General features: G+C 39.2%; 1 protein-coding gene across 2 annotated transcripts in view; it reads left to right on the forward strand.

The window, feature by feature from the left end:
- Nucleotides 1-24,368, forward strand: part of FAM171A1 (family with sequence similarity 171 member A1) — an 87,208-nt gene that overhangs the window by 40,158 nt on the left and 22,682 nt on the right. The window contains exons 2-4 of one of the 2 annotated variants that reach the window (XM_014875637.2): nucleotides 10,113-10,340; nucleotides 16,091-16,183; nucleotides 21,160-21,318. In XM_014875637.2, coding sequence (XP_014731123.1) covers nucleotides 10,113-10,340; nucleotides 16,091-16,183; nucleotides 21,160-21,318 — 480 coding nt within the window. Of the gene's footprint in view, nucleotides 1-10,112; nucleotides 10,368-16,090; nucleotides 16,184-21,159; nucleotides 21,319-24,368 lie in introns of both variants that reach the window. The other variant, XM_088161197.1, reaches the window with a different exon arrangement.

Genomic DNA, 24,368 nt, shown 5'->3' on the forward strand with positions numbered 1-24,368 from the left:
TAGCTACAGTGGTAATCACGTGACTGTGATAAGCAGCTCTGGGAATCAGAGCTGCAAGGCAACCAAGAAATACAAAGCTATTCTCCAGTGCTCTTCCCATCTTGGAAGGCAAGATAAGGCGTGTGAGCAGCATGTCAAACCCCGATTGTCACATCGAGGTTTTTTATAAAGTGAGTCTTAGAAAGATGAATGTTGCAAGTGTAATTGTACCTTTCCATTATTTGTGAATTTGTGGAAGAGCCAATAACTTCTGATTTACATAATTGACTTCTAGTGTAGGGGAATAGAAAGTAATTTTTCAAAATTCACAGTTTTAATCTGATCAGAATTATTTTTCTCATGAAATTATAATGGCCCTAAAAATTAATCCCCTGCCAAGAATTAAGATCACCATGGCTATTACAGTAATTTAAACTGGCACAAGTTTTGGTTGCTGAGTCAGTAATGTATGCACTGCATATATATGCAGTCATCATAACTGAAGTATAGACAGTACAGCAGCCTGGTTCAAAAATATTAATTGAAAAATTAATTGACTTGGATCAGAAGGCTTCTTCTATGTGACTGAGATTGGATGAAAGAGAAAACAATGTGTAATAGCAATGTATTAAGCTGGTGTTGCTTTACAGTGTTAGGATAAAGGGAACTATCTGATCCAGAACTAAATGGGTCCTATTTTATTTAAAGTTTTTATTTATTATCTAGAGGAAGACCTAGATCACAGGTTAATTAAATTTTTAAGCTATTCCAAATGAGGAAATAGGAATATTATTATAGACAAGCTGGATGGCATTTACTCTTAGTACTATTGTGACAGAAGTCACAGGAAGTGGCATGTAGAGATGATAATAAAAGGAAGCTTTTTAGGGTCGGGAGGAAACAACAGTAACCTTCTCCATCCACCCAGTCGCAAATACCAGCTGACTGTAGAGGTTTTTGGGTGTTCAAGAGCTGTTGTAAACACTCTGTAATGCCTGTGCAAAAGTCTTTGCTGCTCCATACCAACCCTTTCCTGGCATTGTCACAAGCATCCTGTCCTTACCAAGCCAGGAGATTTTACTGCTGTGGTGCCAATATGCAGTGGTAGAGGTTGGGAAGTTACTGGAGAATCAGAATGGGATTTAGAATTAATGCAGAATAAAGAATTGCTGCAACTGTACGTGCCAAATACTGACCTTAAGCTTGCCTGGGTCAGGAGATGGGCAGGTACCCTTCCAAAGTGACCATAGGCGTGCAGCAGAGCTGACTGAATTGCTTGTGAACTAGCAGGGGTGGTCCCAAATCCTTTCTTTTCCTCTGCTAGTGTTGCACTTGGCCACCACTCTCCACCCCCACACCTGCTTGTTCTGCTGATTTTGGCACGTGGGGCTGCGTTGCTTCAGCAGTTCAGCCTGATAACCTGGAATTGAGCCACTCAATTTGTTAGGCTGGTGCAGTGCTGGGATGGTAAATGGAAACCAACACAGCAGCAGGTCCAAGGAGAAGTGGAGTAGCCCAAGGGAAGGAGCAAGAGTCCACAGCCAGGCCACAGAGGTGGGGAGGGAAGGGATGCTCCTGGTTTTGCTGTGGAGTAGCTGAACAGCAGTGCTGCACTCCATATCACTCTGCAGAGCTCTGTGCTCAGGCTGGCTGGGTTGGAGGAATGAGATGGTTACCATGTGTAGCTTCACCTACAGTTGATTTTTCCTGTCTGCCAGCTGGGGATAACCTCTTCAGGGAATGAAGCAATTATAAATCGACTGTCGAGTTATTTGAAGAAAGGGAACGTGCAAGTGCCCAGATAAAATTTTAGCTCACTAGTTCGCCTCTGTATGTGCTTGAGCTTACGTCAGTGGATTACTGAGATGAAAGTGGAAGTTTGCACTCCAGGCTGCAATGGGAATGTAGAGAGGCCCTTGAGATGGGTTTGTTTGAATTGTTAAAGTGGTTTGTTTAAAAAAAAACAACCCAAGTAAAAATACCTTCTTCCAAAGTGATATCTGGCTTTGCTTTCACAACAGGCTTTGGAAATTAAAGATTAAACCTAAGATTAAAGCTGATTGAAAATGAAAAAAACAAAAAAGTGCTTGTCTCCTCACTGCCCCATTGAACATACATTGGATCGCTTAAACATAGAATACATCTACTTTAAATTGCTTTCATCAGATGCATGCTTTTATTGATAGACTTAGGCTAAAGTTGTTCTGAGAAAATGTAACACGTGCCTTTGTGGCTAAGCAAATCCAAGCTTTCCCTTTCTGCCCTCCCCAAACTAGGCTGATGGTGCAGTAGGTATAAAGTTGGCTTAAAACCCCAAATGGCTGAGCTCAGTGTGGTGTTATCCTCAGAGCTGATGTCACAAAATGAGCTAGGGTCTTAAGTCAATGGAGAACTCTAATGCTGAGCAACTGGAAAATATCAGTGCATTAACTTCTCATTCCATATTGATCCCCAAACAGAGTTTCAAAGAACTCTATTATAAAAAAAAGAGGGGTTTAAGTAAGGATTACTTTTTCATGTCTTGTAAAGACTACATTATGCGTGTGGCAAGCTAAAGCTTTGAAACTCAACTTCCGTCTGTGCTCCATGACAGTATTTTATTTAATTCCATGTGTAAGAGACAAGGTTTGGAAATGAAATTAGTTTGTGTCATGCACAGTTCCTGTAGAGATCAAAGGCAGACCTGTAAATGCAACTATTGCTATTCATGAGTTTCATAGCCGTGTGAGTTTCAAGTTAATTATAAATGCTTGTTTAATCACTTAACAATAGGGTATCGGAGTCTCATCTGGAAATAATGCATATAGCTCCCACTTCTTTTAATTAAAGCAAATTCCTACCTTTTTTCCCAAGAAATTAATTATGGTGGTAATGCTCTAGGCTCTAGCAGGTCAGGATATGCAAATCTTCTTTTACATGTTGGACTGTTGCATGATGGATGTCTTTATTTTATTATCCCTTAACTGCCCCTCCCTCCCCTTGAATACAGGGGTTGTATAGTAGCCTGGTTTTCATCATATGTGGCATAAATCGCTCTAGTTCATACAGTAGAATTATTTTTGTCACATTTTACTAAAAGTTTTGTGCATTACAGCTTGGAGATAATGAATTGTGAGATAAATTAATGTATTTATCATTTTAGCTTATGAACACTTTGTTTAATGGATTTTAAACCTGAAGAGGTAAGTAGGGCACCTGTCTGACCTTCGTATCACAGGCAACTGTGCTTTATTTGAAGATTGAGGATTAAGACTAATTATTTTATTTAAGATAAACGATTTTAATCCCCTGGAAATTAAATTCTTGTGCATTAGGGGAGCCAGCCACAGTGCCAGCAATGCCTGAGGCACTTGGAGCAGGAAGGAATGTTAGATGAGAAATACGGATGAATCAACTTGAGCTGCAGAAAAGGGTGAAAAAGCCTCAAGTGCTACCCAAGTGTAGCTTCCTCCACAATCCTGGATCCTGATTGTCCACAGAGATGAGGTGAACAGAATGCTCTGGTCAGGCATCACATAGGGGCTTCTCTAGTGTCAGCCAAGAGAGTGGAATGTGCAGTTGCCATTGCACTGTTTCTGAGGAAGAGCAAGAGAGAGGAATAAAAGAAAAACTCAGAAATTAATCAATTGTGCATTTGAGGAACAAAGTTCCCTCTTGACTTCTGAGGTGTGGAGTTAATTATAGTCTTCACACTGCAAGTACTCAGTGTGTGGAGGACCCTACTGATAGTCATCCTCTTGACCTCTAAAGTTTTAGCAAATTCAGATTGCAGTGCTAAAAAGAAGCACCACAACCAACCACTTGGGCTGGCTTCATAAATGTTCTAGGATCAAACATTAATTCACTTAACTCTAAACATTAATTGTAAGCCTTAATTAAACACCTAGAACTAAAATTAAAGCTACTAACCCAATTTTTTTTCTCACAGCCTGAGTGAGTCTACTATCTAGTAAGCTGTTCTCTTGTTGGCAAGAAATGGCCTGAATTTGCTGAGGTTCAGTGTACAGCTGCTGGCTGTCTCTGTCAGCAAGACTAAAAGTCCTCAGCTGACTTGAAGTTTTGCAGTTTTGTTGTTATGCACAGTGATCCAGCCTTTCTTGCAAGAAGGGGAGGCCATGTTCTTCAGATGCCAGTCCCAAGGCTGCTTCCCTGTCCCCTGGGTTTTTATGTGTCTCTTCTCTGAACTTCTCTGGTTTCTAAATCCCTTCTGAATCTGGGTCTGAGAACCAAGCTGTGGTGTGTAGTCCTTACTGGATTCCTGACTAGTGTAGAACTTTTCTCTTGATGCCAGGGACTGCAGCAGCCTTGGTATCATGTGGAGCATTGCTGAACAGTCACTGATCAAACCTCCTGTGTCCCGCCCTCTGCATGGTTGGGTTCTCTGGACATCAGTGGGGGACACTCACCCCAGGTGAAACCAGGTGGTGGAGGGGAAGGTTGTGTAGCACTATTGATTTAACTGTGGTGAGGGCCAGAATCAGCTCTGAATAGAGGATATCATCATCTTCACTGTGAATCTTGTTCAAGCACACGTAGTTTGGTATTTGAGGTGCTACTTGAGAGCTATGCTGGAGTTGTCATCTGTGGCTAAAGCATGGGGAACACTCCTTTTTCTAGGAAAATGTTTTCCTTTAGATAAATGAAAATCCTATTGTTTGGCTGAGGATTGACCTCACACATGAGCAAAAGGTTAAGAGACAGAAAGGCTTATCCGTTTGGCACGTAGGATTCAGAGTTAGGCGTGTTGCCAGTAACCTCAATCAGAACTGAGGACACAATTTTACATAAAGTTCATAGTGGCATTTTTTAAATAAGTAGGAAGTTTCCTAATCAAAACTTAGATAATTTAAATATCTCTTTCTTTGGTAATATCCTGACATTGTCCACGGATAAGGGACCCCCAAAGGAAAAGCTAAGTGAAAGCAGCTGCCTGTGTCCCAAAAGAGATCATCTGTCCAGCAGACGTCAGTGGGAGTCTGCCTGACAGAGGGGTGTGTGCACAGAAACCAAATTGCAGGATTGGGATCTAAATAGGATTGTGATCTTTGATATCCAATCTGTGTCATAACTTTTCTCTGTTTTTTCCACTATGTAGGATCTGACAGTTTGCCTTTGCTCAGGTCGCTCAGGATTTTACTTTGTATGTTGTATTACTGACTTTAAAAAAACACAAGAAACAAACAAACCAAGACCCAAATCGCTTAAAATCAATGCTTTTCACTTTTCAAAAGTTTGGTTATAGAAGACAGCAGTGATTATATTAGTTCTGAAGAAAACCATTCCCTAAGTGAGAGTTCACAGCAATGTAAAGAGCAGTTGTGAGTATAAGAAGGGATTACAAATGCAGAAATAGTTTTCTTAAGGTTAATTGTATTTCAGACGAGGCAGTAGGGTTCATAGAGCAGATGGCACAGGAAGGATTGCTCAGAGAAAATTTAAACTTAGTAAAATCTCAAAAAGATTAAGAAGACAGATGGGATTCTGGATTGGAATGCTACCATTTAGGTATTTTTTTGTCTTTTTTTTTACTTTCCTAAATTATAACCTTGAAGATGCTGGAGTTTTTTATATACCTTACAATAAATTTAGTACTAGAAAACTGGGAGGGAGCTGCACTTAAGCAGCTGTTTTCACAGTAACTAGTAGTTTTGGTTTGCACTCATTTGAAAAACAAGTAGGAGGTTTATTGTTTAAAAGAAGACAAAGGACTATAAAAGAACAGATTTACACTAGACTTGCTTGAGCATACCTATATACCAGCCTTGATTTCTTTGTGGAATTTACCCCTGCATTTGCTGGTTTTATTTTTTCTTTTCCCACTGATCTTTTCCCACTTTCCTTTGGGATTCTTGAAGCAGAGTTGAAGTGTTGCATTATTTAACATCTGTGAGTGGCCCATTCCTACCTGCACTTCTAGACAGCGAGGACACAGGCTTTTTGTCCATCCAGAAAGTGTGTTTTTGTTTGTGGTTTATCTTCTGGAAATGACAGTTATCTAAGTCGTTCTTGCTTTGGACTTAAATCCTTCCTGTAAGAATATAATGGCAGGACACACACTAGTGGTGCAGACAAGTGACTCTGGCTCTGAACCTGTGCCCACCAGTGCCACCAGCCAACAGGGAAGTACATGCCAGACAGATGAGGTCTGAAAGAGACACATTGACACCATGCCAGTCGGGAGCCAGGTACATCAGACAGGGCTATGGCTCAGGCATAGCCTGTCCTGACTGTGGCTGGCTTGTCTGAGGACGTGAGAGAGACCCCAGCTGCCCTGGGTGAGTTCATCAGCCCAAGGACTGTCTCTTCAGCCATCTCTGCTTTGCTCTTAAATGAGGAAATATCAGCACTCTTCACCTTTATGTCCCATTCCTCCCTCCAGGACCTCACTAGTAGCACAGAACAAAGCTCCTCCAGAACTTAGCAAATACTCTATATAAAATAGTGTGAGAATGAAGCAGGCTTCCCTTTAACACTTCATCTTTTGCAGTGCTTTCAGTTCCCCGCCTTCATCTGCAGCTGTGCTTCTTCTCTGAGTCATGTGTCTTTGATTCAGTGTGAGCTCCTTGCTGTGCTACTCTGTAAAACCCAAGAATAATCTACCTGCTTTATACCCACTATTTGCTGAGAGTTCCAAATAAAGAGTTTGTCAGATGTTTTAAATATTCTATTCCTTGGTTAAAAGTCTTTTAAAACAGCTTCTAATTGATTTCATCTAGTATACCTTATACCTTTTGATCTAAGACCTCCCTATTAATTAGACATCAGACTGATCCTGGGTCACTTGTTGCTCTTACTCTGCTGTCTTACTTCCCTTCTCCAGTTCCCCTGATCCTCAAGAAGTGCCTGAATATATTCTATCAATTCTGATACTTACTGTCTCTTTTTATAGGTTGTTTTTATCACATCACTGTTTGAGAGGATGTTTTCTTCAACAATTTCTTTCCAGTTTTAAGCTTTTAATCATTCAGTTGCTGTGGAAATTGCAGTGATAATATAGGTTTAGTGTTCGTGACTTCACTGCTGCATTAGATAAGAAAAAGGAGCTGTTGCGTGGGAGAAGGCCCTGAATTAAGCAAGTTGTATACATTTCACATGTTTGTCAGGGAAGATAACATATGGAAAGGAATTAGGATTGTTCAGGCTGCTAGGGTTTTCTCTATCTGCTCAGGAAAAAACATGTTAAAAATAAGGAGAAAACAAGCCTAGTGTCTGATCTAGGGACTGTGGTTTGGAACAGCAGTTCCAGTCTGCTGCCTTTCAGGACATCAGTCCTCTGTCTGGGGTGATTGCCTTTGTGATTTCTGTTTCGAAGAAGGATTTTGGAAGCCCCTGTCCTTCCTTATCAGAAAAAGAGAAGTATGCAGACAAAAGCCCTTATATAGCTATGAAGTGAGAGATGAAGAAATTTCCTATTGGAGATACCTATGGCTAGCTCCCTGATTTGGGAAGAGAAAGCTGGATTTGTGTATACAGGAAAATTTTATTGTATTTTTCTCGTGATCAATTTTACTAGTACTCTCTAGAATTCTAGAATTTTGGATATATATAAGGAATTTAATTGATACGATACTTCTGTTGTTTTGTTACCCTCTTCCTTAATTAGTACTTAATATTCAAGAGCTCCTTGGTTCCTTCTTATCTGTGTTTTTTTTTTAGAGAAGGCTAAAATTTCATGTTACTGAAGTTGCTAACAGCGATGTTAAGCTTGTCCTCTTGCTTTTTCTTTAATTCATCACCCATTATTCTTAACCTCATCTATTCTTGCATTCTTTGCTAGGAAATTCAAAGTGGGAAATGCTAAGAGCACAGCTATCTGGCTTTGGATCTGAGCATATCTCTCCATTTTGAGCATTGAAAGTTACACTGTTTGTTGTCCTCATGTTTGTAAATACATGAATATATATCTTTTTCTTCATTGATTAATGTGCCTGCCTTTCACATACACAAGATGTCACAAGTTGCTTGGTGGTCAAGGCAAGGTTTCTAAGGAGACACCCTGGTACTGGGCACCAGAGTATGTGGACACTGCTTCTCAATGTACATTGCTTCCTTTGACTACTAAATGCAAAACTGGGAAGAAGTCCAGAATCTATAATAGCTAGAATGTATTTCATGCTGATCCCATCTAAATTGGCATCCTCTGTTGCCAAGTTCTGAAGCATTGACTGTGATGATGATGAATTTCTCTGTTGGAGTTTTTGTTTAGGGCTGCTTTATATTGGTATTTTCAGTACTGTAGGATTCAGAGAGAAGGTCTGTGCTTATGAAGGGGCCCAAGATATTGATCTTTTTGGCTGAAATGCCCTTAGGACAGATGTACTGATACTTTTGTATTAGGTCTTCATGTCCTTTTAAACTTTAAGGTTGTTAAACTGTTAGGTTGCTGTGTTTCTCCGCATACTCAGTTGTGTCATTTCACTGTAGAAACTCACCACAAAGATTTTGTTAAGTTCTGCATTTTCTTCTTGGTGTCGTGTCTTGCTGGCTCAGGGCTTACACCAAAATAAGTTCTTACGAGACATTAGTGATAGAACAGAACTGTACCACCAGTACTGTTATGTAGAAATCACTGTAATGTTTTTGAATATATATTAACAGGATGGCATGCTCTCTTTTCTGGGCTTCACATGCAGAAATGTTTGCCCATGGAACAGGAGGATCTTGCTTGCAAAAGGCTGAAGTCTCCCAACAAAAAAACTGAATTTGCAAAATACCATCTACTACCTTAGGGAATGGGGTAAGCTGAGGTAGGGAACTTTAAGCAAGAACAACAGAATTTCCAGACATTAGGATGGAAATGAGAGAAAAGGGAGAGTTGGACAGAAAAGAGGGAGGGAGGTGTCCATTTAAAAGGAAGAGGCAACTGGAAGTGAAAAGAATTCAAGGAGTGTCTTGGTGGAAGCAGTAGATCATTGCTGGGTCTTTTCAACACAGCATTGTATTTAAGTCATGGTTATTGCAGAAAGGCAACAGCTGCTGCTTTAGAGCATGAGGCATTTGAACTATTGTAGGCACAGAAAAATAATCATAGATACAGAAGAATGCCTTCCAGAGGGACTGTCTTGCACAAGCCGCTCCATTTTATGTAACAAAAGCCTGGTGACACAATGCATGGTTTAGTCATAGGAGTGCCCAGAGTGCACAAATATTGTACATCTGGAAACATTTAAACTAGTAATTAGTTTCTGGAAAAATGGCAAATTACTCAAGAAAAATGTAGACCATTGTGTTGGCTTCAGACTGCATATCTGCAGGATGTATGATTCTCCTGACTGCCTTAACCATCACTTCTTTGCTTCTCACCAGTAGTATTGTGGGGATAGGTGATACAGTAGTGTCAGGGCTGCTGCTGTCACTGCTAGCACTCTGCATCCCACTTGATTGTCCTGTGCTTTGAGAACATGGACATGATCCTGTGGGAATTCTCCACCTTGGTTAGACATCACCATGGAAGTCCTGTGCCAGCTGGGACAACCTCTCCCACCAGAGCTGAAAATATCCAACTGTAGCACAGCCTACTCTATTGCCCACTTTCTTCCTGGGCCTCTGTCACAGCAGATTTCCTCCATTCCATTGCTACACAGAATTGCTTTGGGAAGGAGTGAGCAGCATACCCCACTTGCAGCCTTTTCCTCTCCCCACTGCTGCTGGAGAAGGCTGGCTGGAGCAGAGGCACAGCAAGGCAGGGGCCTTACAGAGAGTTTCCATGCCCTGCTGTCCCTGACTAACACAAGATGTTTGATGGCACACATTTAGAATTGCTGTAGTACAGCAGTATTCTGTGATTGATATGTTACCCCTCAAGGAAAGTGTTGCCTGCCCTAGAGGTGTGCTGCCCAGCTGGATGTGGGTCACAGGTAGAAGATAGATAGAAGGAGCATAGATGCCTCCACAGCTGAAGTTAGCTGTTGGGCAATAATTCAGGACCTGGTCTGGCTTATAGCAGAATCTGCAGTGTCTCTGAATAGTGACTGCCTGAGGTGGAGAACTTCAGGCCAGTATAAAAAGTCATACGTGGCACGAAAATGTCAGAGCTGGTGTCTTTTTAGTCATTGGTGTGTCAGCATGTTCTAACTGCTGCCTCCCACAGAAACTTTTCAGACAATAATTGCTGTGGTTGTTTGTCATTGCAGAAGTAACGCTGAAGGTCCATGTAAGCGATGCCAGCACCCATCAGCCAGTAACTGAAGCCTTCATTGAGATTTTTACCAACCAGATCTCCATTGCATCTGGAACCTCAGGAGCAGATGGCACTGCCTTCCTCAAGTTTCAGTATAAGTTGGGCAATCAGCTGATAGTGACTGCTAGTAAACATGCATATGTGCCAAATTCTGCACCATGGAAACCTGTAAGATTGCCTGGTAAGAGATCTTTATTTTTGTTCTGAGGTAAGATATTGCATCTAAAGGAAGCTACACAGTTTTGTATGATGTGTTTCAATGCTTGGGATCCTGGGTGGGAGGAGGAGAATATGCACATTTCAAAAATAGAAACATTTATTCCTCTGCACTGAGGCTGAGCAGAGATTTACTCTCCTTCTGGAGATACAGTGCTACATCAGTTTTCAAACAACTGTTAGTGCTCCTACAGCTCCATAGAAAATAGAAATCTATTCCAGATCCATTTTTATTGGAACTCTGTTTCCAAGAACCTTGTTTCAGCAGTTATGATGTACTCTTGCTTCTCTTCCAAGGTGTAGCAACAACTGTTGCACCATAGGCTGTAGTGTACAAAAAAGTCCTGGTCTTTTAGTTGTTAGCCATGTCAATAAAACAGACTTAATCTGCAGCTATGTAAGGTTTTTTACTAACTTAATTAGCATAGGTTTGCTTCTTCCACAGGCAAACAAATATACTAAAAATACTTGTTAGTTTTTCTCAGAATGCCTTAGAACCTTACATTAGTTATACAAGAGGAAAAATTGAGTCATGAAACCTATTTCTGTACTGCTAAAAAGAACAGAATGAGGGTGGCTTTCAAACCTGGAGATGTAACATCTATATGAACATCACATCCTGAGTTTCATTTGCCTTTCTTGTAATCCTCAGCTACAATTAAGGTCCATATAATTTGGGAATGGTCTCAGGCTTGTATTACACCCAAATCACACCTGAATAACACACGCCTCAGGTTTGATAATTAGCCAGGGCCAAAGCCATGTGAGGTTTTAAGTGCAGTAATATTTAAATAGTGTATACGTTCCCAGGGCAGTGTTGAATTCCATGCCTTGGCTCCATTTTACTTATTAATATCAACATAGCTAGAAGGACTGAGTGACTTGCTGCAAGGTCAAGTAGCAAATGTATTTTCAGAAGGGGAAAGGAACGTGAATCTCTTCAAACCCAGAATTGTGCTTTAGGCATTTCAACATGCTGTTTACTTATCTGCTTTCACTTGCTTCAGATAAGATAAAAGTGACTTCTTCCACATTTTCTGTACTGTATTCTGCCATGTTTTTCAGCTACTTAATGGAGCTGCACCAAAGACTAAGTCAAGGTCTTTGGGATGTAGTGAAAGAATAAGAAGCAGCTGAAAAGAGTTGCAGCCAGGAGAGTTTCAAATAAGTAAAAGGCAACAATTCATTACAGCAGCAGCAGAATTGGAATAGGTCATGCAGAAAGGTTGAGATATCTCCACCTTTAAATACATTCAGGACTCAACTGCACAACCTCTGCTTGGTGGAAGAGGTAACATCCAGAGGTCCCTTCCAGCCAGAATTCTTCTGTGACTCTGTTTAGAAATTTCCTTTGGGTTTTCTTTTCTTTAAATAAGATGAAATGCAGCTTTCTCAGCATACTTCATGTGCTTTTAAATTATTAAAGCATGCAATAACCTTGCCTTGTGTCTCATCTTTTTGACTCATACCCTAGGTCTTTTGAATGAGATGTACTCTTCCATAGCCTAGAGTTTGTTTAGCTGGTGTTTTGCTTGTTGTTTTCTCAAATATTGATTTTGAGGGAAGGGAATGAAACAGGGCACTTTTGTTTTAGTAGATCATTGAAGTTTAAAGAGCAGTAATTGTATAGGTTCTACAAAATCTTTCTTTCCATGGCTGAAACATGAGCTTAGCTCAGAAAGTAGATTAGTTTCACCTCTGATCCTCCCCCACTGAAACTAGTAGATAGTTTGCCATTGATTTATTTGGAAGTACTTTCTTTTGCTTTCTATACCTTGAAATTATTCCCTTCTTTGATTAAAGAAACAACAAGTTACAACTCGATATGCCCTGTGTAGGTTTGATAGGGTTGTTCTTTGAATTAGTCCTGAAAAAGTACATGACATAAAACTTAAGATACTTAGGTTTTTATATTTTGAATTGACTAAGATGCCTATAGTCTTTTAAAAAACCTTCCAAGAACTGTTTGTATTTAAATGCCTATCATGCTTTCAACTAGCACAGTATAGAACTTTGGAGAAATGTGCAAGTTGTTTTGTTGTTAATTTTAAGTTGGTTTGAATGATGGGGAACAGGCAGCATATCTCAATCTTCATTCTGCAGTGTGCAGTCTGGGCACACCCATGCAGCTGGATCCTCATTTCCCAAAAATGCTTGTCAACAGTCCTAGGAGCTGTCCCCTGCAGAGCAGATCCCCCATTCTGAGAAGCATTCCACCCAGGGCAGTGTTTAAGTTGATGTGCCATCCTGTGTGCTGTGGTAAATGAACTATGGCCATATTTACCTCAAATGGGAAAATGATAACCATGAGCAGGGAGTAGGTTTGAAAGCTGAAGAGTGGTAATGTTTAAAGTGCTGTAGCAGAACTTTGCAAAGGATCAGGATTCCACAGGCAATTTGCATTGGTAATAGTGTTATGCTGAAAAGCTGTGCAGCCACTGAACTTTTCATATTGTAGTAGCTTCAGGGAGTAAACATCGAGGGTTTTCTGTTCTTATAATTTGGCAGAAATTAACTTTTCTTATATTAACGAAAATAATTACTAGCTCTTTATTGCTCAAGCAGGAGGATTATTTATTTACATAGTTATAAATGGCAGGAGGAAAAGATTTAAAATCTCTTCTTCCATTAAAATATTTATCAGCAGAACTATGACTCCACTTATTAACAGTTCATTAATTTAACATCACTTGAGTTGTTGAAGTGTTCATGATGGAAGATGTGTTCATCTGTCTGCTCTTAACTATGCTTAGATTTTTCTTTGTAAAAAATTTGGAAGAAAACATTTGTGACTGGTAATCCTTATTTAAAAGGAAACTTCTTTTGGAGCAGTGTTTGCAGTGAAGAGAGGGAGTTGCTGAGACAGCACAGTCCAGACTTCGTTGGTAGATGCAGTGTCATGGTTTCACTTCAGTCATCAGCTAAGTACCACCCATCTGCTTCCTCTCCCCCAGCCTCTATGGGGTGGGGAGGAGGATCATAAAAAGGTAAAAACCATGGGTTGAGATAAGAACAGTTTAATAATTGAAATAACATTTTATTAGAGTAAGAATGAGACTTAACAAAAAAAGAGCGGGGAGTAAAATCCAGTTAAAACAAATGATGCACAATACAATTGTCCAGCCCATCCCTGAGCAGCAGTTGACCCCTGCCAGACAACTCCCCCCAGTTTATATACTAGCCATGACATTCCATGGTATGAAATTTCCCTTGGGCTAGTCCAGGTCAGCTGTCCTGGCTGTGCTCCCTCCCAGCTTCTTCTGCAGCCTCTCACTGACAAAGCATGGAAAACTGCAAAGTCCTTGACTTAGGTTAAGCCCTACTCAGCAACATCCACGCCATCATGTGTGATGTGTAACCATCGTGTTACTGACATTATTTTCATCCTGAATCCAAAACACTGCACTGTACCAGCAACAGAGAGCAAAAGAGCTGCATCGTGGCTGAAACCAGGACAGTCAGTCAAAGCAAACCATGGTATTCACTGTGGTGAAATGCAGTTTTAGGAGCTTTAGGATGATGCTTATGGTATTTCTGGGAGAGAAGAGCTCATCTGGAATCGTTTACCTGTAAAATAAGGTTAAAAACTGGGAAAGCAGAGTATAGTATTTCAGGACTTGTCCTTGGCATAGCCATTTAGGGAAATGTGTGGCCTACTCTGGATCCTTACTATAAGAAGAACGTTTAAAACTGTGGGCTTTTATCAGGGATGATTAAAAGATTGGAAAATACAGTTTACAGGGAAAGACTTGGAAGTGCTTAATTTATTTTGTTCACTAGTGAGAAAGTTCATGGAGTAATTTGATCATAGTCTATCAATACCCTCATAGAGAGCAGGAAACGTGTAAGAGAGAATTCTTCTGTCTGGCAGGCCTGTATAAAAAGAAGATCAAATGGCTGAAAATTGAACCTCTATAAATTTTGATGGGTAAAGAGGCACATAGTTTAACTGCCCTCATAATTATTTATTAGAACATTGATGTTGTGGTGCATTCTTCCACTGGACACCTGTAAAATAAAACTGGAGTTTTTCTACAAGATGTTTTCAGGTTTTGGTACAACTATTGAATCTGCAGAAATAATTAATTCAGGGAAAGCTGTAGTTATACAGGAGTAAGGCTGGATCATCACTGTTATCCTTCTGGCCTTAAAAGCTGTGTCTTTCTGTCTTTGTCATGCTGAGAAAAGATTGTACAGAAAAGCCCAAGGGAAGTTTAGAGGTTATATATTCGTTATAATCTGGCATATATGGAAGAAGATATTGGCATGGTTGATTGTATTGAGCTCCCCAGGGTGTCTAAATTACATTAGCTTTCTTCATACAAATTAAGTTATTGAAGTAAAGACAAATTTTGTAATTGTGTGGCCTTAGTGCTACTTGCACTACGCTTTCTTACTTACGTTGCCTAATGTGTAGACCTGTTTCACAAGATGAGAATTGGAAAGAAAATTCCCAGCTATACTTGCAATAACATGATATTTAATTTTTATTTTTTTAATGTTTATATATATTGTTAAGACCATCTTTTAGATGGTAGCTGTTTTCACTGTATTTCTTGTTGTTTTTTCTCGTTTCTCCCAAACACTAAAATTTCCCATCTTTAAAAGGAGAATATATTTCTTAAAGCAGAAATAGTTTAGTCTCTCTGTTGGTAGCTAACATCTATATGGTCTCTTGGATTAAGTAATGTGTATTAATTCAGAAGAAATGCATAAAATTCCAAATAATCAGAAGAGTTTGTATTGTTCTGTTGACTCTTTCTGGGAATGCCTTCCTCAACTTGCATTTACTTCAGACTAGGATGAGTACTGTCCATGTATGGGATGCTGCCCAGTTACCAAAAATAACTAGTCTGCATTAGTCTTCTCCTTCTACCTTTGAAAGCCACATGTGGATTGCAGGCAGTCGTGCTCTTTACTGTTTTCATAGATGCAGGAGGCAGGTGGGCTTTGTGGCTAATTCCTTCCATATTTTGGGTCTTCTGGGTCTGAAGAACTTGGCATGAAATTATATCCTGTTTTTCACTCTGCAAAGATGTGTGTGCATACTGACACAGCCCCCTGCAAGAGTGTGAGTACCCAGTGGAAGGGCAGGTCCTTGCAGGTAGACTTCTTGCAGCAAATACCATTTATCCATCCCCTTTCACACCACTGGTAGGATGACAGTAGTTCTGCTATAAATAGCACTTCCCTGGTGTAGGTGGTGACTCAGTAAGTACATGCTGCATTTTAAAGAAAATTATTCAGACTTATTCATCGTACTCTGCCTTTCTGTATAACTTATGTAAGCATCTCAAAGTACTTAAATTTAAAATCTTCCTGAGGTAAGAAGTATAGCTGTTGCACAGAAAAATAACTCAGCCAGATAGAATTAGCATTTCAGTTCTCTTTATTCTCTTGTCTTTCTGTGGAACTGGGAATTGCTTCATGTAAGGCATGAAACCCTGCTTTACACTGCACTCTTCAGTGCTTTGAGCTACCATGTATGACGTGCAGGAGTCAAAGTGTAGAACATTTTGTTTAGTTCAGTAGTTACTCTGGCAATTTAACTGTTTGGTTCAGAAAATGCATGTGGTTTCTGTCATGTATACAATATGATTTGAATAGTTTGGGTGGCCTGCTTTTGCAAAAATGTGAAGAAAGTAAGCGCTGTTGTTGTTGGATTATGTTTATAAGAATTAAATATATCCCACTTAAACCACTTCTCTCCCACAGTGTTCTCTTCACTGAGCCTCGGCCTTCTTCCTGAACGCTCAGCTACTCTCATGGTCTATGATGATGTAGTCCAGATAGTCTCAGGATTTCAAGGTATGCTGGTTTTGGGAAGTTGGAATTGAAATTTGAGGGACACTAAAGAAAAAGCCTGACAGCCCAGTGCATTCTGAACTCTGTCCTGTGAGTAAGACTGGTATTCTATGGGGAGTTCTGAGTTCCCTGAGGAATGCTTCTCTGTGGGATTGTTTTACCAAATTAATAGCTGAATTCATCCCTAGCTACTGTGACTAGGGAATTCAAGTTACTCGGTAATAAATGAGTTTGGACTTTAGTGTGCCATTTGAGAGCTGGAGATTAAATTTCTTAACGCTATCTGTTGGATGTTTTTTCATCTAGCCTCATTTACCCATCATTTTCTGGTGTTCTTAATGTCTAAGATTTTTCTCTGGTTTTATTTTGCTTCGTGTAAATTACTTAGATATTTAGGGCATAGAAAAACGAAGTATTTCTTGTATCTGCATTGTTGTATACCCTGTATAAACTTGCTTTTCCTGTGGACCCCTTGTCAGACTGCCTGCAAACCTAAGTCCTACACATTGAAACCCACCGTATTAAAAATATAGTTTGAATAACCTTTTCATAAGGCCAAACACAGATGTTAAAATAACTGGAGTATCAGTTGGAGCTGAAGTGCACAGTGAAGAATAACATGTTCATCTGACTTAGGGGTCTGACGTAAATTAGTCCAATTGATGTGCTGGCTTAGGTAACTGTTGATAAAAAAGCAGAGGATTTTAAAGATACTTTGATCCAGAACAAGGCCATATCCTTCCTGTGGGCACTCTTACAGTGCATAAATGGTGTCTTATTCACAGTAAGTCTTATGCTTGCCATAATTTTAAACTCTACTGGATAGCTAATAAACAAGGGAATAGTGCCCTCAATAGTATTCCAAGATAACCTTGTTCTGTGTGAGAGAATATAATACAATTATGCCTTCCTGACATATTTTTTTAGTTAGAAGCCATCCAGACAAAATAGGCTTTTCATTAATGATAGCAGTAGATACGACTGGAGCTGAAAATGCATTAAACAAATTAGGTAGCTGATGGAATGCTCAGAAGGAGCTGGAGAAAGAGCTGCTGTCCATATATTCTGCAGTCTGAGAGCTGGACATTGTCTAATGGGGTAAATTAGATGGACGGTGAACTGTGTTAAAATACAAGGGATTCCATTAGGCAAGACATGAGACATTGTTTACCAACAGTATTCCACTATCATGCTGTATTAAATGCTCTTATTCTTATGCAAATGTGCTAATATTATGCAATTAACTGAAAAAGAACAGTATTTTCACGTTCACAGCTTCCTTCAAAAGAACAGGGGATGCTAAAGGACTAGAGGGACATTTAACAGCTCAGTGAGACTCATAAATACTTTCAGCATAATCTTCTTTCTTTCAGTGAATTGATCCAGTGTGTTAATGATATATGTAAATTCAAATAATGTCACTACTTCTACTGGGATAGCTGTAAAAAAAGGATAAAGGAAGAAAGTGGTACCTGGAGTATGCTAAGGATTGAGATTTGAACTCGCAGTCTTGCCCAGTAAAATCTATTTTATGGGTCCAGTTCACATAACTTTTCTTGGGACTTCTGTTGTGATGAAGCCTAAAAGAAAGACAGCCTAGACATTGTTCCAGTATTTGAATGGAGCCTCTCTTGTCTTGATCCAAAATCCTTGTGACCTAGTTTTTCTCTGTTATTTCTCTGATTTACTTCCCAGTAACCTCACGCTGTTTCAAAAGAGCTGATCAAGAGTTACCTTAGTGCAAAAATGAGAGCAAACCAGAACTCATTATACCAGGGACAGGCTGGGAACACTGGTGTTTGAAGCACCAAAGGGAAAGAAAGGCCTGTCTTGGTACACTAAGTTACCAATTGCATTTGAATAATTAATCAAGCAGACGATGTATTATGCAGTTGAGAAGTTTGTCTGAGTTGATGCAGGCAGCTTCATTTCCATGATGGCATTACAATCCACTGCTGTGCTCTGTCAGTAATTGTGAGGGATGGGGCTTGCCAACCACTGGGTCATTTAAGTTATTTAATACCAGCACAGTGATGGGCTGAATTTCAGCGTTCAGTGAATGGAAGCTGTGTGGGGACTCTCTATCTGTCTCTGACCTATGAGCAATCAGAGCATGAATTGTGAGACTTCAGATGTTACTTCACATAGATTAGACCTCAAATCCTGGTGTGGTGCCACGTCACACATCCAATGTGACAAAAAGTGCTTTACAGGCACTCCCTGAGGTTACATCCTCAGGTGTGTATTGGCAAACTGGAGCTGACAGCATTTAAATCTGGCTGATGTGTTGACAAGAGGCTGTTAAAGAAGATAAGATCAGTGCTCAGCACTCTTTACCTCATGGTGCACATCATGTGGAAAGAGCTCACATGTGCATTTTACACTTGAATGTGCTTTGGTTTTATAAATAAAAACTGGATTTTATATGTAAAAACTATGTATCTTCATAGAAGCAATACTAATAACCCACTCCCAGTGATAAGTGATGTCTTGTTGAAAAATATTTTTAATAAGAGTTTGGTCAGCACAAGTTTCTACCACTTCCAATTCCCTCAATAAATCTGTCCCTAGACACATGCCCCAAAATCCACTATGGCCTCTGGTAAAGGAGGACGTTGGATTATCTTCCAGCAAGGTGGTGACAGAAGGTGAAAGCCTTGGTAGCTGCTTCCCTCACAGGCCTTTCTCTGGAAGCTCCCAGTCTCCTGCCCCTTGGGAGTCTCTTGCCAGGTGTGGGAGACCCAACTGAGGAACTGAGGGGAGAGTCAGGGTGAGTGGCAGGTTTTGACTGAACATCAATATGGAAGAATTTGTTTTTCTAGGGTGTGAATTAACTACTCTGCACTGATTTATTAAATGTCTCTGTATGCACTGTCAGAGACGAGCTGTTTCTTTACCCTCAAGGCTTATATCTGAATTCATTGTTGCTCAGATTTCCTGCCAGGTTTGAGGCACAGCTATAAGAAGGCTCTGTACTACTTGTAGGATTGAAGGAACTGAGGTTGGCTCTGAGTCCTCCTTATCTAGTTAAAATTTGGCAGCTCATGGCTCTCTTAGTGCTAAAATCCATCAATTTTTTTTAATAGTAAACCCAGAAACTACTGTATTGCAGACTCAACAACAATTACTTGGTTTCTCATTTTTGCTTAGTTTGTATCTTTGGAAAAAAACCACCAGTTCTTGGCAACTTGAACAGTGCATCTTAAGCAGAGATTTAGATAGCAGAAAATCCTACAATTTTACATTGAACTATTGGTGATAACCCTAATGCCAGTTTCATAGTTGTGGGTTTTTTCCCTGTGTTGCTACTGTGGATATGTATACCCATGGGCTGTAGGAGCCCACTCAGCAGTGCTGTCAGGGTTACAAAGTACCTGAGCACATCAATCCCTGAGGTGCAGCAAACTGCTACAGTATTGCAGAGCACACAGGAGATAAATCCTGCCTGAGTTTGTCGCAGTCAATTAACTTAATCTTTTATATATTTTTCCATTTATCTAGAAATCAGATAAGGGAGCTTTCTTCCCATTTCACACAGGTGTTGTTCAATGACTATATTAAGCACTTAAAGATACTGCCAGTCTTGAGACCCTGCAGTAAACACTTAAATGTTTCAGAAATTAAAAAATGAAAAAAAAAATTTTAGCTTTTTCTTGCAGAGTTATCAAAGAAATGGCAGCTAAACAATGATCAGTTCTTTGGAGGTGCTTACTCCTGTACGCAGACATTTTTCTTGGCCAATACAACATTTTGTTCTATTTTGTTTTCTCACAGCTAGAGCTCCTGCTGGAAAATTATGCAAGAAAAGATTCCAGTCTCTAGGTTAATGACACTGTCAGTTACAAAGCTTAGGAGCAAGTCAAGCTCGTTATTCTTTCTCACAGTGAAGCTACATGTAACCTAAAAGTGCTGCCAGAGACTAATGGGGGAAAAGATGCAAAATTGTTTTGAGTTGACATCTTTGAATCACATAGTCCAATGTGAATTAAGAAGAAAACTGCTTGCCTCTTGATTTTGTGCTGTGTGGGAAGTGTTCTGTGTGTATTCAAAATAAGCTCTGGAGAATACAATAGCTTTTGATTTAAAAATTAATTTGCATGTTGTGCACACAAACTTGGAGATGGAGTCTTGCTGTGCGTTGCTAAACAGTGTTAATGGTGAGTATCCTTTGAAAAAGACTACTGACTTTATAAGCTGGGATTTAAATGAGACATGAAATGCCATAGTACATGAAACAGTCTTAAATCATGTTGCAGCAAAGACCCTTCAATTCACACCTAGTGAGCTTGAACGAAATGATAGTACTGTGCAAGACAGAGGAAAAGAGAGAAATCTTACGTGCCAAGTAATCTGGTTCTATTTAGATGTGTTCTTTGCATGGGAAGATATGGAAAATCTTTTCAACCAAGATTTGTCAAGTAAACCTTTCCATCCAGGGATTTCAATAGTGATTGGTCTCAGTGCTAGTTTTCATGACCAAAGCTTTGCAAATTATAAATACAGAAGTTACATAACTTCATTGAAACTATAGGTAAAACTGCCTCTTAGAAAATAATTTTGAAAAGAATAAACTACATTTATCTTGCTATTTCAGGGAAAACAAAATTTGAACAAATATGGTGAACTGGATGCTTTCCTAAGCTTTTGCATACCCTACCTCTGAACATAGTTTTAGGTTTCACTTATACTAATAAAAAGAGGTATGTAATGGAAGTGGAGGAAAAACAACATAGCCAGAAAAGCTTCTGACCGTAGGTGCCTCCACAATTTTGCTCTGGAACACTTGTGGAAATACAATGGAAACTGCAAAAGAAATGTAAAAATGCTGTTTTTCCATCTTTCATAATAGCCTTCTGATGTCTCGGTCCTTTTCAAGCTACTGCAATTTATAATGAAAAAAATGTAAAATTGCTTCTGTGAATATGAACATCAAAATACTCTGCCCACCTTGTATATAAAGTCACTTTTAATATTTTTAGGTGCACGGACTCAGCCACAAGTTCACTTTCAGAGAAGATCTGTGAAATTGCCAGAGAACACTAGCTACAGTGATTTGACAGCATATCTGACTGCAGCCAGTTCACCCTGGGAAGTGGACAGTTTCCCTTATTTGCAGGGATTAGATGGAAATGGAACAGGTAACCCACTACTTTGGTTTTGCTCTGATTTCATATTGGTCCAGGGCTTGACTTCGGATCCTATAATTTTTTCCATTCCCTATTCCAGCAAACATTCTTTCAAATTTGGGTGACGTGATACTTTGAACTGCCTTACCAATATGCTGCTCCAGTGAGCAAGAGGGCAAGATCTGCTATCCCTTAAATGGGGCCACTGAATAGCAAAGATGGAAACACCTTGGCCTTGGGAGATCAGGCGAGTTGGTCACACTTTTAGTTCAGAGCTGAGTCTCCAAACACGCTGCATGTAGACATAAAAGATGGAAATTAATGTGAAGAAACAAGAAAAAATTTAACTTGAGGATGCCCTAAAATTCTTCATGTTTTTTTCTAAAAAGAAATAAAATGCCTACATATCAAGGATTTAATACTGTGTTGGTTCATTGGCTTTGTTGATACTTTTGAATATAGCCAAAATGTGCAAATTCGTCTAGCAACAAAGAGAAAACAATGAATATTCATAGTAGAAACACAACTGTTAAATCCAAAGTTGTTATACATTTTTATGACTGCAACTGCCTGCTAGTCTTTTTCCACTTTTCATTCAGTCTTGACTGAAATAATTGGTGTTTCATAGGTAAGAGAAGAATAGCAGAATCAAGAGCAGAAGCCTTCAGATTCTTAAAAGGAGAATAATTTGTTTTCTGTGCCTGTAATGGTTTAGAAAGATATCAGTGGCCATGCAGTGTAGCAAGAGATATTCAGGCTGGTGATTAGGAACACCTTGCTATGGTGAGGATAGTTTAAGCTGTAGAATTACTTGTTTGAGGGTGTTGGACAGAGTTACAGTCACCTGTGAGGATGGCAGAGACACAGCTGAGCCTGCTTTGAAGCAGCCTGAATATTCCCTTGAGGTCTTTCTCCCTGCTGTTTCATTTACTTGTGATGTGTTGATCTAAGTGACTTTGAATGCTAGATCATGTGTGTAAATGGTAGCTTGCTAGCTTCCCCCTTCTTCCCTTTGTACAAAACTGCACATCTCCTTTTCTATTTCAACAAGAAATGTGTCTGCAACCTTACTCCAATCCTTCTGTCTGCTCCAGTGAGTACATCTCATCCTATCTCATTCTATCTCCCAGTCATTTTCCTATTCTTATCTTCAACCTTCAGTTTTCTGTGACTTTTCATACTCAGACATGATCAAAACCTCTGTATCTTTTTTAAAATGAAGGAATGCATTTGATCTCCCTCATTTGTCTACTTTCTCATCTCCTTTCTTTTTATCTGTAAACCAACTGAACAAACTGCTGGCGATGTGTGTGGGATTCCTCTTTCCCAAATCTTTCCTAAGTACTCGGCAACCCAGCTTCCCATTTTTGCATTTATTTAGTGATCACAGGTCTTGCCAAGGCTTGATATGATCCCATCTCATGGGAGCTGCACAACCAGGGTATTGTCTTTCTTCTGTTTTACCTCCTAGCTCCCTATAAAACAGATTAATGCAGCCTTAGGTTTTTTAGTCTCCTGTATTCTTGCATGACAGAAATGTTTATGCTTGAGCACAGGGATTCTGGATTTGACTTTTAGTTTTCAGGTAAAACTGTGTTGTAAAAGACCAAAACGACTGGCAAAGAAATGGTGTTTAAGAGACTGAGAAGAGCCTTGTTTTCCAAATACTGTAGTATTCAGTTTGGTGTAACACAGACTACAAATGTAATGTATTTTATTATGCAGTATAGTAGAAGTGAAATGTCCTCTGTCTCTAGTAGAAGCCTCTCCTGATGTGGAAACATAAAACTTTAAAACTCTGAAGTTGAATTGACATCCTTTTCTGCATCTGCAAGTAACGTGGTGGAGACTTGGCCTGGAAAACTTTGGAAAGCATAAAAAATGAGGTCAACACCTACTGGAGAATTTTAATGTTTTTGTTCTCAAGAGAAAAAAGAATATTTACAAATTCTAAATTCTAAAATTCAGAATTCTAAAAAAACTTAGCATTGATTTGCATGGGTAATTTTGGAATTCCGCAGATCACTGTCTTCCCTCTCTCCCTCCTCTTCTTCCCCCACAATTAATTTTCTGTTCTTTCACAGTTTATTTACTATGTCTATAGCATTTTGGTGAGGTCCCTCCATTTAGGTCCCTCAGTATTTTTCCAGAGTGGGTTTTAGCCAAAACCTGTTCTCTATGAGTTCAGCATTTTTCATAAAATCCCAGCTGGGTGTGGAATTAGTAATACAGAGCAGTGAAAATTCATTGCATGAATCAGCATGTTGTAAACATAAAAATTTGAAGAATTTCACTGCAAGTACTGACAAGCCTGTATAGCGTTAGCTTATTGTTTATATTAATCACCAGCTGGAGAGCAGGAGGATGGTTTCACAAAATCTTATTCTTTTACTAAACTAAAACTAAACGAAACTTTCCATCATCTGCGTCAATGGACCAAGATGGCTGATAACCATTAGTCCTCTTGCTTTTCCTGGCTGCTTGGTTCTTTATAAAGCATCATGTCTGAACTGACAGTGAATTTTATCTGATTATTTTTAAAGCTCTTTACAGGTCACTAGATGTCAAAAATGACAAGAAATAAATGAAAGGTGACATTTATCGAAGTCCATTCCCATTTAATCTGTGTGTGTGCTTATCAGTTTCATAGGATGAGAGAGTTTCATAAGCATTGATTTTAATTTGCCTTCACAACAAAAAAGAGAAACATTTTATCTTTTTAATGAGCATTAACATACTGTACAAGGTGGCAAACTGGAAAATTATTTCTTCTTGCTAGAGGTCAGTGGATTTCAGAAATTTCTTCATCTTAAAATATAAATTATTCAGTCTAGTGCTGAGCAAAGTATTAGTGCATCTTAATTAAAAATTGTATTTCACCATCAGAATGTTTTTCTGGGACTGAAATGTAATTTTTACAGATACATGCTATATCAAGACAGTAATAAAAGAAAAAAATCAAAACTTTCAATATCTAGAAAGATGCAAAATATAAAGCATTATTTAATCCTTTATATTAATCCAAAATCTGAAGTTATACCATTTTTTATTTGGAAATTGTA

This window comes from Sturnus vulgaris, chromosome 1, assembly GCF_052056855.1.
Source record: "Sturnus vulgaris isolate bStuVul1 chromosome 1, bStuVul1.hap1, whole genome shotgun sequence".
In the NCBI taxonomy this organism is placed as follows: Eukaryota; Metazoa; Chordata; class Aves; order Passeriformes; family Sturnidae; genus Sturnus; species Sturnus vulgaris.